General features: G+C 47.7%; 1 protein-coding gene across 1 annotated transcript in view; it reads right to left on the bottom strand.

Annotated features, from left to right (window-relative positions):
* The window catches only part of LOC116955462 (uncharacterized), a 200,939-nt gene that overhangs the window by 91,233 nt on the left and 97,422 nt on the right, over positions 1-12,284 (bottom strand). The window contains exons 18-21 of the mRNA XM_076052996.1: positions 9,653-9,706; positions 4,102-4,155; positions 2,745-2,798; positions 2,016-2,069 (exon numbers count right to left, since the gene is read on the bottom strand). Of these exons, the coding sequence (XP_075909111.1) occupies positions 2,016-2,069; positions 2,745-2,798; positions 4,102-4,155; positions 9,653-9,706 (216 nt within the window). The remainder of the gene's footprint in view (positions 1-2,015; positions 2,070-2,744; positions 2,799-4,101; positions 4,156-9,652; positions 9,707-12,284) is intronic.

Genomic DNA, 12,284 nt, shown 5'->3' with positions numbered 1-12,284 from the left:
AGACTGGATTGTGTGAGGAGCTCACAAATCCTTGAAAGATCTGGGCAGGGTCCCATCGGTGAGCTCCTCCGGCGGGCAAGGCTGCGATGGCTGGGTCATGTAGCCCACATGCCCAGCCACCGCATGCCGAAACAGCTTTTGTTCGGCCGGATTGAGGGGGCTGGGCGGGCGCGGCACGGGCTAGAGAAGAGATGGAGTGATGTGGTACAGGAGGACGTGGAGCTGAGTGGACTTGCCAATGACTGGTACCAGCGGTGTCAAGATCGGCCTCTGTGGAGGAGGCTCGTGAAGGATGCTACTGGGCATTTGGAGGTAGTCGCCCTCCAAAAACAACGGAGGGCGGAGGAGCGACGCTCAGAACAACGAGCGGAGCGCCGGGTGGCTAAAGCACAGCAGGTTGGCACAGTAGGGGGCACAGGTGGTGCATCAGCCAGTCATCTCAGTTAGTCGACCCGTGGCACCTGGGTCTGCCCCGTGACCTGCCAGCGGGCGTTCGACACTTCACGTGGCCTCAGGGTGCACATAGCCTGGCACAAGCGTCGTGGTGACGTCACCGCCACTTAGTGGCGAATGGCGGTTGTTGTTGTTGTTGTGTGTAGTGGTGTGTGTAGTGGTGTGTGTGTGTAGTGGTGTGTGTGTGTGTGTAGTGGTGTGTGTAGTGGTGTGTGTGTGTGTAGTGGTGTGTGTGTGTGTGTGTTATGAACCTGGCGACCCGGGTTCGATTCCCGCTCACGGCCAACACCAGTGACGATTATCTGAACCGGTCCCGGGCCTCCCCTAGGTCGACTCAGCCTCAAATGAGTACCTGGTGCGGTGTGTAAACATTGCCACTGGGGAGACAAAGGCGGTCGGGCGTGGTGCTGGCCACCCACCCCCTCGTGTACCGATCCGGCCTTCATAGGTGCTCGCTAACAGCACTTGCCCCTACAGTCTGTTAAGGCTATACGGGGGATCTTTGATCTTTGTGTACACACAGGCACTCCTCTGCTTACGAACGGGTTAGGTTCCAAAGGTCTGTCTGTTCGTAACGCGATTCGTTCGTAAGTCCCAACTTTAATCCTGTCAATTCCAAGCGCGTTGTACGGCGCGTAGACGAAACACAGGGCATGGCTTTAACAGTTGTATCAACTCGTGATCATACACTGGTTCTTCACGTTTTGTAGATGTAGATGACACTGGTTCTTGACGTTCTGCAGATGTAGATGCCACTGGTTCTTCACGTTCTGTAGATGTAGATGTCACTGGTTCTTGACGTTCTGCAGATGTAGATGCCACTGGTTCTTCACGTTCTGCAGATGTAGATGCCACTGGTTCTTCACCTTCTACAGATGTAGATGCCACTGGCTCTTCATGTTCTGCAGATGTAGATGCTACTGGTTCTTCATGTTCTGCAGATATAGATGTCACTGGTTCTTTACGTTCTGCAGATGTAGATGTCACTGGTTCTTCACGTTCTGCAGATGTAGATGCCACTGGCTCTTCATGTTCTGCAGATGTAGATGCTACTGGTTCTTCATGTTCTGCAGATGTAGATGCCACTGGTTCTTTACGTTCTGCAGATGTAGATGTCACTGGTTCTTCACGTTCTGCAGATGTAGATGTCACTGGTTATTTAGTTCAACAGGTGTAGATGCCACTGGCTCTTCACGTTCTGCAGATGTAGATGCCACTGGTTCTTCACGTTCTGCAGTTGTAGATGCCACTGGTTCTTCACGTTATGCAGATGTAGATGGCACCACCACCATCTATTGCGCGGCGGTTGAACTCACGACTCTCGGTCCGAACGGGCAACTGGACATACGAACAGGTTTGTTCGTGTCTCTGGAAGTTCACAAGTCTGATGTTCCGAAGTAGAGGAGTACCTGTATATATACACACACGTATAGTATGTATGTACGTTGATAGTATGCATGTTGAACTTCTTTCGCACCACTGTACGTAGCCTATGGGTAGTGTCAGTCTTACGGCAGATCCCTACGTGACGTGCCAACCCTCGCGTTTCCAAAGTTACTGACCTCTTGACCCTGACCTCCGAGCGGTCCCAGAAATCCCCTTGCCCCAGGAAGTCCCTTGAAAAAGTACGAAACAAGGACAACGACATCAACCATATAACCCTGAAACCGTACTGGCAGGCGGGAACAATAACTTATAGCTTGCGCAAAGAAGTTCCTCTACAAAATTAACCCTTCCCCATTCCGATGACGTACTGATGACATCAGTTCACTTGCCCACTCGATCAATCATCCACTTACTCACCCACCTGTTCGTTCGTTCGCTCGCTCGCTCACTCACTCATTCACTCATTCACCCACTCAATCACTGGACCAACCGCCCAATCATCCACTCACCCACTCATTCGCTCACCCACCTACTCACTAACTCGCCCACTCAAACAACAATTCACGCACTCGCCCACTCACTCACTCACTCTTTCACTTACTCCTTCACTCACTCACTTAATCAACCGCCCAATCACCTACTCACTCGCTTGCTCGCTCACTCACTCACTCCTCCACCCACTCACCCCGGTCGCTCAAATCAAGCACTGGAGCGACCGGACTCCTGGCCGCGACGCGAAGACTCGTGCCCTTTCCCCAAGCGGGGACTCCTCACTCGATGCCGAGCAGGACACCGATCACAACAAATCGGATTGGGGGGGGGGGGGGCGGTCGACATTGCGGAGGAAAAACGACCCCCCACCCCCGGCAAATAAAAACAACGACCGAAAAAAGACGCGCTCCCACCTTCGGTCCTTCGGGACCATTGGGTCCAGGGAGTCCGATGTCTCCGGGAAAACCCTGATGGGGACACAGGGGAGGACAATCACGCGCCGCGCGCCGGACCCCCGTGACGCGTGCCCAACGCGCGCTCCTGCGAGTGCATCACACGGATTACACGACGAGTCCAATCGGCGAAGGGGAGCGTTGCGTCTCGGTGCGGCCGGCACCGCCCGCACCGTGTCCGCTCCTCGCTCTCGTAGGGAGAGGAGAGAGAGAGGACGACTCAGAGAGAGGGGACGACTCAGAGATAGAGAGAGAGAGAGGATGACTCAGAGAGAGAGAGAGAGAACGACTCAGAGAGAGAGGACGACTCAGAGAGAGGGGACGACTCAGAGAGAGAGAGGACGACTCAGAGAGAGAGAGAACGACTCAGAGAGAGAGAACGACTCAGAGAGAGAGGGAGAACGACTCAGAGAGAGAGGACGACTCAGAGAGAGAGAGAACGACTAAGAGAGAGAGAGGGAGAACGACTCAGAGAGAGAGGACGACTCAGAGAGAGAGAACGACTGAGAGAGAGGACGACTCAGAGAGAGAGAGGACGACTCAGAGAGAGAGGACGACTCAGATAGAGAGGACGACTCAGAGAGAGAGAGAGGACGACTCAGACAAAGACAGAAGACTCAGAGAGGGAGAGAGAGGGGGACGACTCAGAGGCAGCAGGAGAAGGAACCACAGACGAGGAGCGGGAGAAAACCCACGCATGCAAGGGGGAAACGCTCCATCCCTTAGACGGAACAGGTGGAGTCCACGTTTTGCTCAGTACCGCCCTCTCCTGACAGAGCCGGGCACGGCCCTTCGACGCCCACCCACGCGTGGATAGGGAGCTTCACAGCCACAATCTGTGCGGTGATCCACTAACCCCTCGCTGCTGCCTCCACAGTGATGGATCACAGTACAGAGACATGTCATGTGCAGCACCAGTGTAGCCACCACCACCATCACCACCACCAGCACCACAACCACCAACACGACTGTAATCACCGCCACCACCAGCACCACCACCGGCACCACGACCACCGTCACCAGCACCACCATCACCAGCGCCACCACCACCAGCACCACCACCACCACCGCAAACACCATCACCACCACTACCACCATCACCGCCACCACCGCCACCACCACCATCACCGCAACCACCATCACCGCCACTACCATCACCGCCACTACCACCGTCACCACCAGCACCACCACCGCCCAGTTAATAATCCGACCACCCACTGCAGACGGACGCCATGGAGGGGATACAACTGTAAAGACTGCATGCAGGGAAGGCAGAAACCTGCTTGCTGTACTGCCTCCTGCCGGCCTGCTCAGTTACCTCGGGTCCCTGCGGTCCTGCCGGGCCCACGAGGCCTTTGTCTCCGTCGATGCCCTGGCGATTCAAGAGTGACGCACACAACAACCATTACTAAAGTGCAACAACAACCATTACTACAGTGCAACAACAACCATTACTACAGTGCAACAACAACCATTACTACAGTGCAACAACAACCATTACTACAGTACAACAACGATTACTACAGTACAACAACCATTACGAGAGTACAACAGCCATATTGAGTCTATAGGTAGTGTTGAGTCTATGGGCAGTGTTGAGTCTATGGGCAGTGTTGAGTCTATGGTACACTGTAGAGTCTATGGGTAGTGTTGAGTCTATGGGCAGTGTTGAGTCTATGGTACACTGTAGAGTCTATGGGTAGTTCATATTCTTAGTTTTTTCGGTAAAGTCACGTTGAAGAGAAACAAAATAACAAAATATATATAAAACAATAAAAAATTCTCACGACGTTTCGACCATAACTCAAACGGTCATCATCAGGTGTGTCGGTTTGCATAAATTTATCTTTAAAACGGCACATTTATTTATTTATTTAAAAAAAACCGTTGGCGTCACGCGCAGCGATTGCCAGTTTGCCCAGGACTAGTCCATCTATTTTTTTTTGAAAAGAGGAGGGGGGAGACGAAATTTTTTATAATGTATGCTGTCTGAAAGCCACTGTAAGCGTGAACAATAAATCAAGAACTGAAATGATTTATCAAATCTTTCCAATGATTGCTAAGATAGAATCCATCTTCTCGGTTGAAATTGTCTCTGTGCTTGTATATGTGGATAGCCTCATGAACGAATCTCTCATGGAAGCCAGATGGCTTACAAAGAACCTCCGTCTTGGAAAAGTCAATGGCATGTGAGCCTACTGAATTAGAACAATGATCTGCTACGGCCGAGGTGTTGGTCCTACCGTGTTTAAGGTCTGCTTTATGTTCACGAATGCGGTCCGAGACATGGCGTTTGGTTTCTCCAATGTAACTACTACCACAGAGGCAACTTTAATGTGTTGAAACGGACCTGGATCTTGTGTTTATTCAAGATTTTGGAGATCTTTTTTGTGATCCCAGCAATGTAGGGTAAAGTGATGGTTTTGAAAGGCTCCTCAAGAGGGTTCTTCTTCATGGTTTGAGTGATAGCTTTGCGGATTGTATAGTCGGAGTAACCATTAGCCCTAAGAGCTTGGTGTACGTGCTTGAGTTCACTGCTTATGTGTTCCTGGTCGGATATGCATTGGGCTCTATGATACAGAGTCTTGATTAGAGAATTCTTCTGTGATGGATGGTGGTGGGAATCCGGTTTCAGATAAGCATCCGTATGGGTAGCTTTCCTGTAGACAGAGTGGCTCATTGAACCATCAGGTCTCTTTTTAATTAGGACATCCAAAAAAGGTATCTTGCCATCTATTTCGACTTCCATGGTAAATCTGATGGCTGGGTGTATGGAATTGATGTGGTCGAAGAATTGGTCTAGAGCAGGCCGGCCATGTGGCCAGATGACAAAAGTGTCATCCACGTACCTCTTCCATAAGGTTGGGCGCAGAGTGGCAGTCTGGATGGCGTCAGTCTCAAATTTCTCCATGAAAATGTTAGCTATAACTGGAGAAAGGGGGGAGCCCATTGGGGTGCCCTCAGTTTGTTTGTAGAAAGTTCCATTCCAAGTGAAGTACGTATTGGTTAAACAGTGTCTCACCAGGGGGGGGTACCTCAGTGTTTAGTCCTTGATGAACCAAGTCTTCAATGATTGCAATGGTGTCAGGTACAGGAACCTTGGTGAATAAGGAAACTACATCAAAACTGACAAGCAGGTCGTCTGGGGACAGGGAAATACCCTTGATTGTTGATACCAGGTGAGTAGAATTTTGTACCGCAGAGGTGGTCTTTCCAGTGAAAGGACGCAGGATTTCAGACAAAAAACGAGCTAGTTTGTAGGTGGGGGAGCTGATAGTAGAGACTATGGGACGAAGAGGTGTATCAACTTTATGTATTTTTGGTAAGCCGTATAATCTTGGTGGCCTGGCAGCAGAAAGTTTCAACGAAAACTGTTTAGATTGATCAATTAATGCGGTTGAATCAGAAATTATTTTGTTGGTTTGTGTGACGAGGCTGTTGGTGGGATCTCTTTTTATTTTTGTATAACTACCATCGTTGAGTAATTCTTTAATTTTGTTGTTGTATTCTATTTTATCCATGATGACAGTAGCATTGCCTTTGTCAGCTGAGAGAACTACAATATCATTCCTCTTTTTTAATTTATATAATTCAAAACGCTCATCTTTGCTGAGGTTGCTAGCTGGCATCTTAGCGTTTTTGAGGGTTGCAGCGATTTCAGATCTTGCTACGTCTGCAGCGATGTGACCCAGGCCCCTGAGAGCAACGTCTACTTGGGCAATTATATCATTAACTGGTATGTGTTTAGGTGTGACTGCAAAGTTTAGACCTTTAGCTAAAACGGATTTCAGACCATCGGAAATAGAACTGTTACTGCGATTAATTACGACTTTATTAACGTCTAACTTTTTGGTGTGTGGGTCCGGTCTTTTGTTGAAGAGGAGGTTAAATTTGGAAATCAGGTTTTCCTTACATTTGGTCGACATAGTAGCAGCTGAAGAGGCAGTCATATTGTCTACATGTTCCCAATCCGATGTGGACATTATTGCCGTCAATGATAAGTGTGATTTGTAGAGTGTCTTGTCTAACTGATCTAGTTCTGTGCGTATACGTCTGATTTTTTCTGAGATAAGAGCTAAGCTAGTTTTGAAAAGAATTCGTTTCGCATTAGAAGAAGTTACAGCAGTAGAGGTCAGTGTAAATGCGATTGGTATTACCCCAGAGTCGCGGCATCTCTTCAGGAAGGTGAGAGACTCGATCAGCTGAGCTCTCTTATCCCGGAGTTTGTTGAAGGATCTTAAAGTTATGTGAAAACCCTCCCCGTAGAGGCGATTAAATTTTGATTTAAAGCTTTCGTGACTGCAGTAATTCATATTCTACAAACAAACTGAGGGCACCCCAATGGGCTCCCCCCTTTCTCCAGTTATAGCTAACATTTTCATGGAGAAATTTGAGACTGACGCCATCCAGACTGCCACTCTGCGCCCAACCTTATGGAAGAGGTACGTGGATGACACTTTTGTCATCTGGCCACATGGCCGGCCTGCTCTAGACCAATTCTTCGACCACATCAATTCCATACACCCAGCCATCAGATTTACCATGGAAGTCGAAATAGATGGCAAGATACCTTTTTTGGATGTCCTAATTAAAAAGAGACCTGATGGTTCAATGAGCCACTCTGTCTACAGGAAAGCTACCCATACGGATGCTTATCTGAAACCGGATTCCCACCACCATCCATCACAGAAGAATTATCTAATCAAGACTCTGTATCATAGAGCCCAATGCATATCCGACCAGGAACACATAAGCAGTGAACTCAAGCACGTACACCAAGCTCTTAGGGCTAATGGTTACTCCGACTATACAATCCGCAAAGCTATCACTCAAACCATGAAGAAGAACCCTCTTGAGGAGCCTTTCAAAACCATCACTTTACCCTACATTGCTGGGATCACAAAAAAGATCTCCAAAATCTTGAATAAACACAAGATCCAGGTCCGTTTCAACACATTACATAAAATCCGTGATCTGGTTCCGTCTGTAAAAGATGTGATTCCGGACATACAATACCCTGGTGTCTACAAACTAAGTTGCCTCTGTGGTAGTAGTTACATTGGAGAAACCAAACGCCATGTCTCGGACCGCATTCGTGAACATAAAGCAGACCTTAAACACGGTAGGACCAACACCTCGGCCGTAGCAGATCATTGTTCTAATTCAGTAGGCTCACATGCCATTGACTTTTCCAAGACGGAGGTTCTTTGTAAGCCATCTGGCTTCCATGAGAGATTCGTTCATGAGGCTATCCACATATACAAGCACAGAGACAATTTCAACCGAGAAGATGGATTCTATCTTAGCAATCATTGGAAAGATTTGATAAATCATTTCAGTTCTTGATTTATTGTTCACGCTTACAGTGGCTTTCAGACAGCATACATTATAAAAAATTTCGTCTCCCCCCTCCTCTTTTAAAAAAAAATAGATGGACTAGTCCTGGGCAAACTGGCAATCGCTGCGCGTGACGCCAACGGTTTTTTTTAAATAAATAAATAAATGTGCCGTTTTAAAGATAAATGTATGCAAACCGACACACCTGATGATGACCGTTTGAGTTATGGTCGAAACGTCGTGAGAATTTTTTATTGTTTTATATATATATTTTGTTATTTTGTTGTTTCTCTTCAACGTGACTTTACCGAAAAAACTAAGAATATGAATTACTGCAGTCACGAAAGCTTTAAATCAAAATTCTATGGGTAGTGTTCAGTCTATGGGCAGTGTTGAGTCTATGGGCAGTGTTGAGTCTATGGACAGTGTTGAGTCTATGGGCAGTGTTGAGTCTATGTGTAGTGTTGAGTCTATAGGTAGTGTTGAGTCTATGGGCAGTGTTGAGTCTATGGGCAGTGTTGAGTCTATGGGTAGTGTTGAGTCTATGGGTAGTGTTGAGTCTATGGGCAGTGTTGAGTCTATGGGCGGTGTTGAGTCTATGGGTAGTGTTGAGTCTATGGGCAGTGCAGAGTCTATGGTACACTGTAGAGTCTATGGGCAGTGTTGAGTCTATGGGCAGTGTTGAGTCTATGGGCAGTGTTGAGTCTATGGGCAGTGTTGAGTCTATGGGCAGTGTTGAGTCGAAAATGCGTTATTTCGATTCCAAAATGTGGAGAGAAAAACCGAAGGGCCCGGAGAAAAAAATCCACTCGACCATGGGGAGAGACAGAGATAGAGAGAGAGACGCAAATTCCAAATATACAGCAGCAGCAGGCGTCAGGGTTTGGATTGAACCCATGACCTCCTGCATACCGGGCGAGGTAGTTAACATCTCCTAGCCACTGACGGCCAAGCCGCCACCCTGGGCTAGGACGTCACGCCGATGGTGACCGCATCTACTGAACGGTCCCCCCCCCGACCCCCCGTTTCATCATCTGCTGGACAAAATAATTTCGCGGGGAGGGGGGCGAAAGAGAACCGCCACCCCAGTCGAGTGAGGGCGGGGTGGCGGAGGCGCTCCGACCCGACCGTGTGGGCATCCGTCCATCCGCAAAACAGCCGACAAACAAAGCGAGCTATGCAGAGTTAAGCCTGCATGTTGCTTGGAGGGGAGTGGAGTGAGATGAGAGGGGAGAGGCAGGAGACTGCGTGGAGGGGAGTGGAGTGAGATGAGAGGGGCGAGGCAGGAGAGAGCGTGGAGGGGAGTGGAGTGAGATGAGAGGGGAGAGGCGGGCAGGGGTTGAGTTCCTGGAGGATCGTGAAGCGCGTGGGCAGCGATGCAATCATTAAGTGATCAGTAAGTGGGGAGCGGTGCGATCATTCAGTGATCAGTAAGTGATCAGTAAGTGGGCAGCGGTTCGATCAGTCAGTGATCAGTCAGTGATCAGTAAGTGGGCAGCGGTGCGATCAGTCAGTCGGCAGGAAGAACTCACAGCGAGCCCAACGTTGCCGCGGGGTCCTGGGAGGCCGGGAATGCCCTGATATCCCTGTGAACGTGACACAGAGAGAGGGAGGGAGAGGAAGGGAATCCATCAGGGCAGTGAACACGGCCGCCTTGCATTCCACAGCATCGTGGTTGGTAGCCGAGCCGAGTAACTCCGCTCGTAACCACCGGAATTCCGGGTGTTGTGACGGGTAGCCATGCGCAATGTAACGCTACGGCGGCAAGCAGATGTGAACTACCTCGCCTGGTATACAGGAGGTCGCGTGTTCGAACCTGACCCAGACCGGAACGCCTGCTGTGTGTCTCGAGTTTGGAAGTTCTTCTCTCCCCGTGGTCGCGTGGATTCTACTCCGGGTCCTCCGGGTGTTTTCCCCCTCCTCGTTTAGAATCGACATCGCGAGTTTGGGCCGCTGTGCATTTCCACACGATGATGACGATGAGACACGTAATTGAGGCGATCATTTGCGATAGCCAGGGTCGCTTCTGGAAAAAAAGCTAAATAGCTCAGTGGGGCCTTACCTGGTAAAAGCAAAAACATTTTGACATTTTTTATTAGGTTTACATTGCTGCGATGAGAGTCCATACCTGTCAACCTCTTATCAGTGCCCTACCTTATTACAGACCAATTCAGACCATATTAGTCACCCCGTGCCAGTATAAATCTCAATGTTCCATCACAAGGGAGAAACACAAACAAACACACCAACAACAACATATGTTGCCCGTACTGAAACGGCTGTACGCCATATGGATGTCAAAACTACATTTCCCTGCACAAGAATACGGAGGAAACCGGGTGGGCCCCCTGCTGGCTTTGAAGAACCAACGCCAGTCTAGATTACTAAATTAGTGAAGAACCACCGCCTGTCTAGATTATGAAATTAGTGAAGAACCACCGCCAGTCTAGATTACTAAATTAGTGAAGAACCACCACCAGTCTAGATGACTAAATTAGTGAAGAACCACCGCCAGTCTAGATTACTAAATTAGTGAAGAATCACCGCCAGTCTAGATTACTAAATTAGTGAAGAACCACCGCCAGTCTAGATTACTAAATTAGTGAGGAACCACCGCCTGTCTAGATTACTAAATTAGTGAAGAACCACCACCTGTCTAGATTACTAAATTAGTGAGAAACCACCGCCAGTCTAGATTACTAAATTAGTGAAGAACCACCGCCAGTCTAGATTACTAAATTAGTGAAGAACCACCGCCAGTCTAGATTACTAAATTAGTGAAGAACCACCACCAGTCTAGATTACTAAATTAGTGAAGAACCACCGCCTGTCTAGATTACTAAATTAGTGAAGAACCACCGGCAGTCTAGATTACTAAATTAGTGAAGAACCACCGCCTGTCTAGATTACTAAATTAGTGAAGAACCACCGCTGGTCTAGATTACTAAATTAGTGAAGAACCACCGCCTGTATAGATTACTAAATTAGTGAAGAACTACTGCCTGTCTAGATTACTACATTAGTGAAGAACCACCGCCTGTCTAGATTACTAAATTAGTGAAGAACCACCGACAGTCTAGATTACTAAATTAGTGAAAAACCACCGCCAGTCTAGATTACTAAATTAGTGAAGAACCACCGCCAGGCTAGATTACTAAATTAGTGAAGAATCACCGCCAGCCTAGATTACTAAATTAGTGAAGAACCACCGCCAGTCTAGATGACTAAATTAGTGAAGAACCACCGCCAGTTTAGATTACTAAATTAGTGAAGAACCACCACCTGTCTAGATTACTAAATTAGTGAAGAACTACCGCCAGTCTAGATTACCAAATTAGTGAAGAACCACCGCTGGTCTAGATTACTAAATTAGTGAAGAACCACCGGCAGTCTAGATTACTAAATTAGTGAAGAACCACCACCAGTCTAGATTACTAAATTAATGAAGAACCACCGCTAGTCTAGATTACTAAATTAGTGAAGAACCACAGCTGGTCTAGATTACTAAATTAGTGAAGAACCACCGCCTGTCTAGATTACCAAAATTAGTGAAGAACCACTGCCTGTCTAGATTACTACATTTGTGAAGAACCACCGCCTGTCTAGATTACTAAATTAGTGAAGAACCACCGCCAGTCTAGATTACTAAATTAGTGAAGAACCACCACCAGTCTAGATTACTAAATTAGTCAAGAACCACCGCCAGTCTAGATTACTAAATTAGTGAAGAACCACCGCCTGTCTAGATTACTAAATTAGTGAAGAACCACCACCTGTCTAGATTACTAAATTAGTGAAGAACCACCACATGTCTAGATTACTAAATTAGTGAAGACCTACCGCCTGTCTAGATTACTAAATTAGTGAAGAACCACCGCTGGTCTAGATTACTAAATTAGTGAAGAACCACCGGCAGTCTAGATTACTAAATTAGTGAAGAACCACCACAAGTCTAGATTACTAAATTAGTGAAGAACCACCGCTAGTCTAGATTACTAAATTAGTGAAGAACCACCGCTGGTCTAGATTACTAAATTAGTGAAGAATCACCGCCTGTCTAGATTACTAAATTAGTGAAGAACCACCGCCTGTCTAGATTACTAAATTAGTGAAGAACCACCGCCTGTCTAGATTATTAAATTAGTGAAGAACCACCGCCTGTCT

This window comes from Petromyzon marinus, chromosome 59 (assembly GCF_048934315.1).
Source record: "Petromyzon marinus isolate PM22_M1 ecotype Great Lakes invasive population chromosome 59, UKy_Petmar_22M1.pri1.0, whole genome shotgun sequence".
Lineage (NCBI taxonomy): Eukaryota > Metazoa > Chordata > Hyperoartia > Petromyzontiformes > Petromyzontidae > Petromyzon > Petromyzon marinus.
This window is presented reverse-complemented; position numbering and strand designations above follow the sequence as displayed.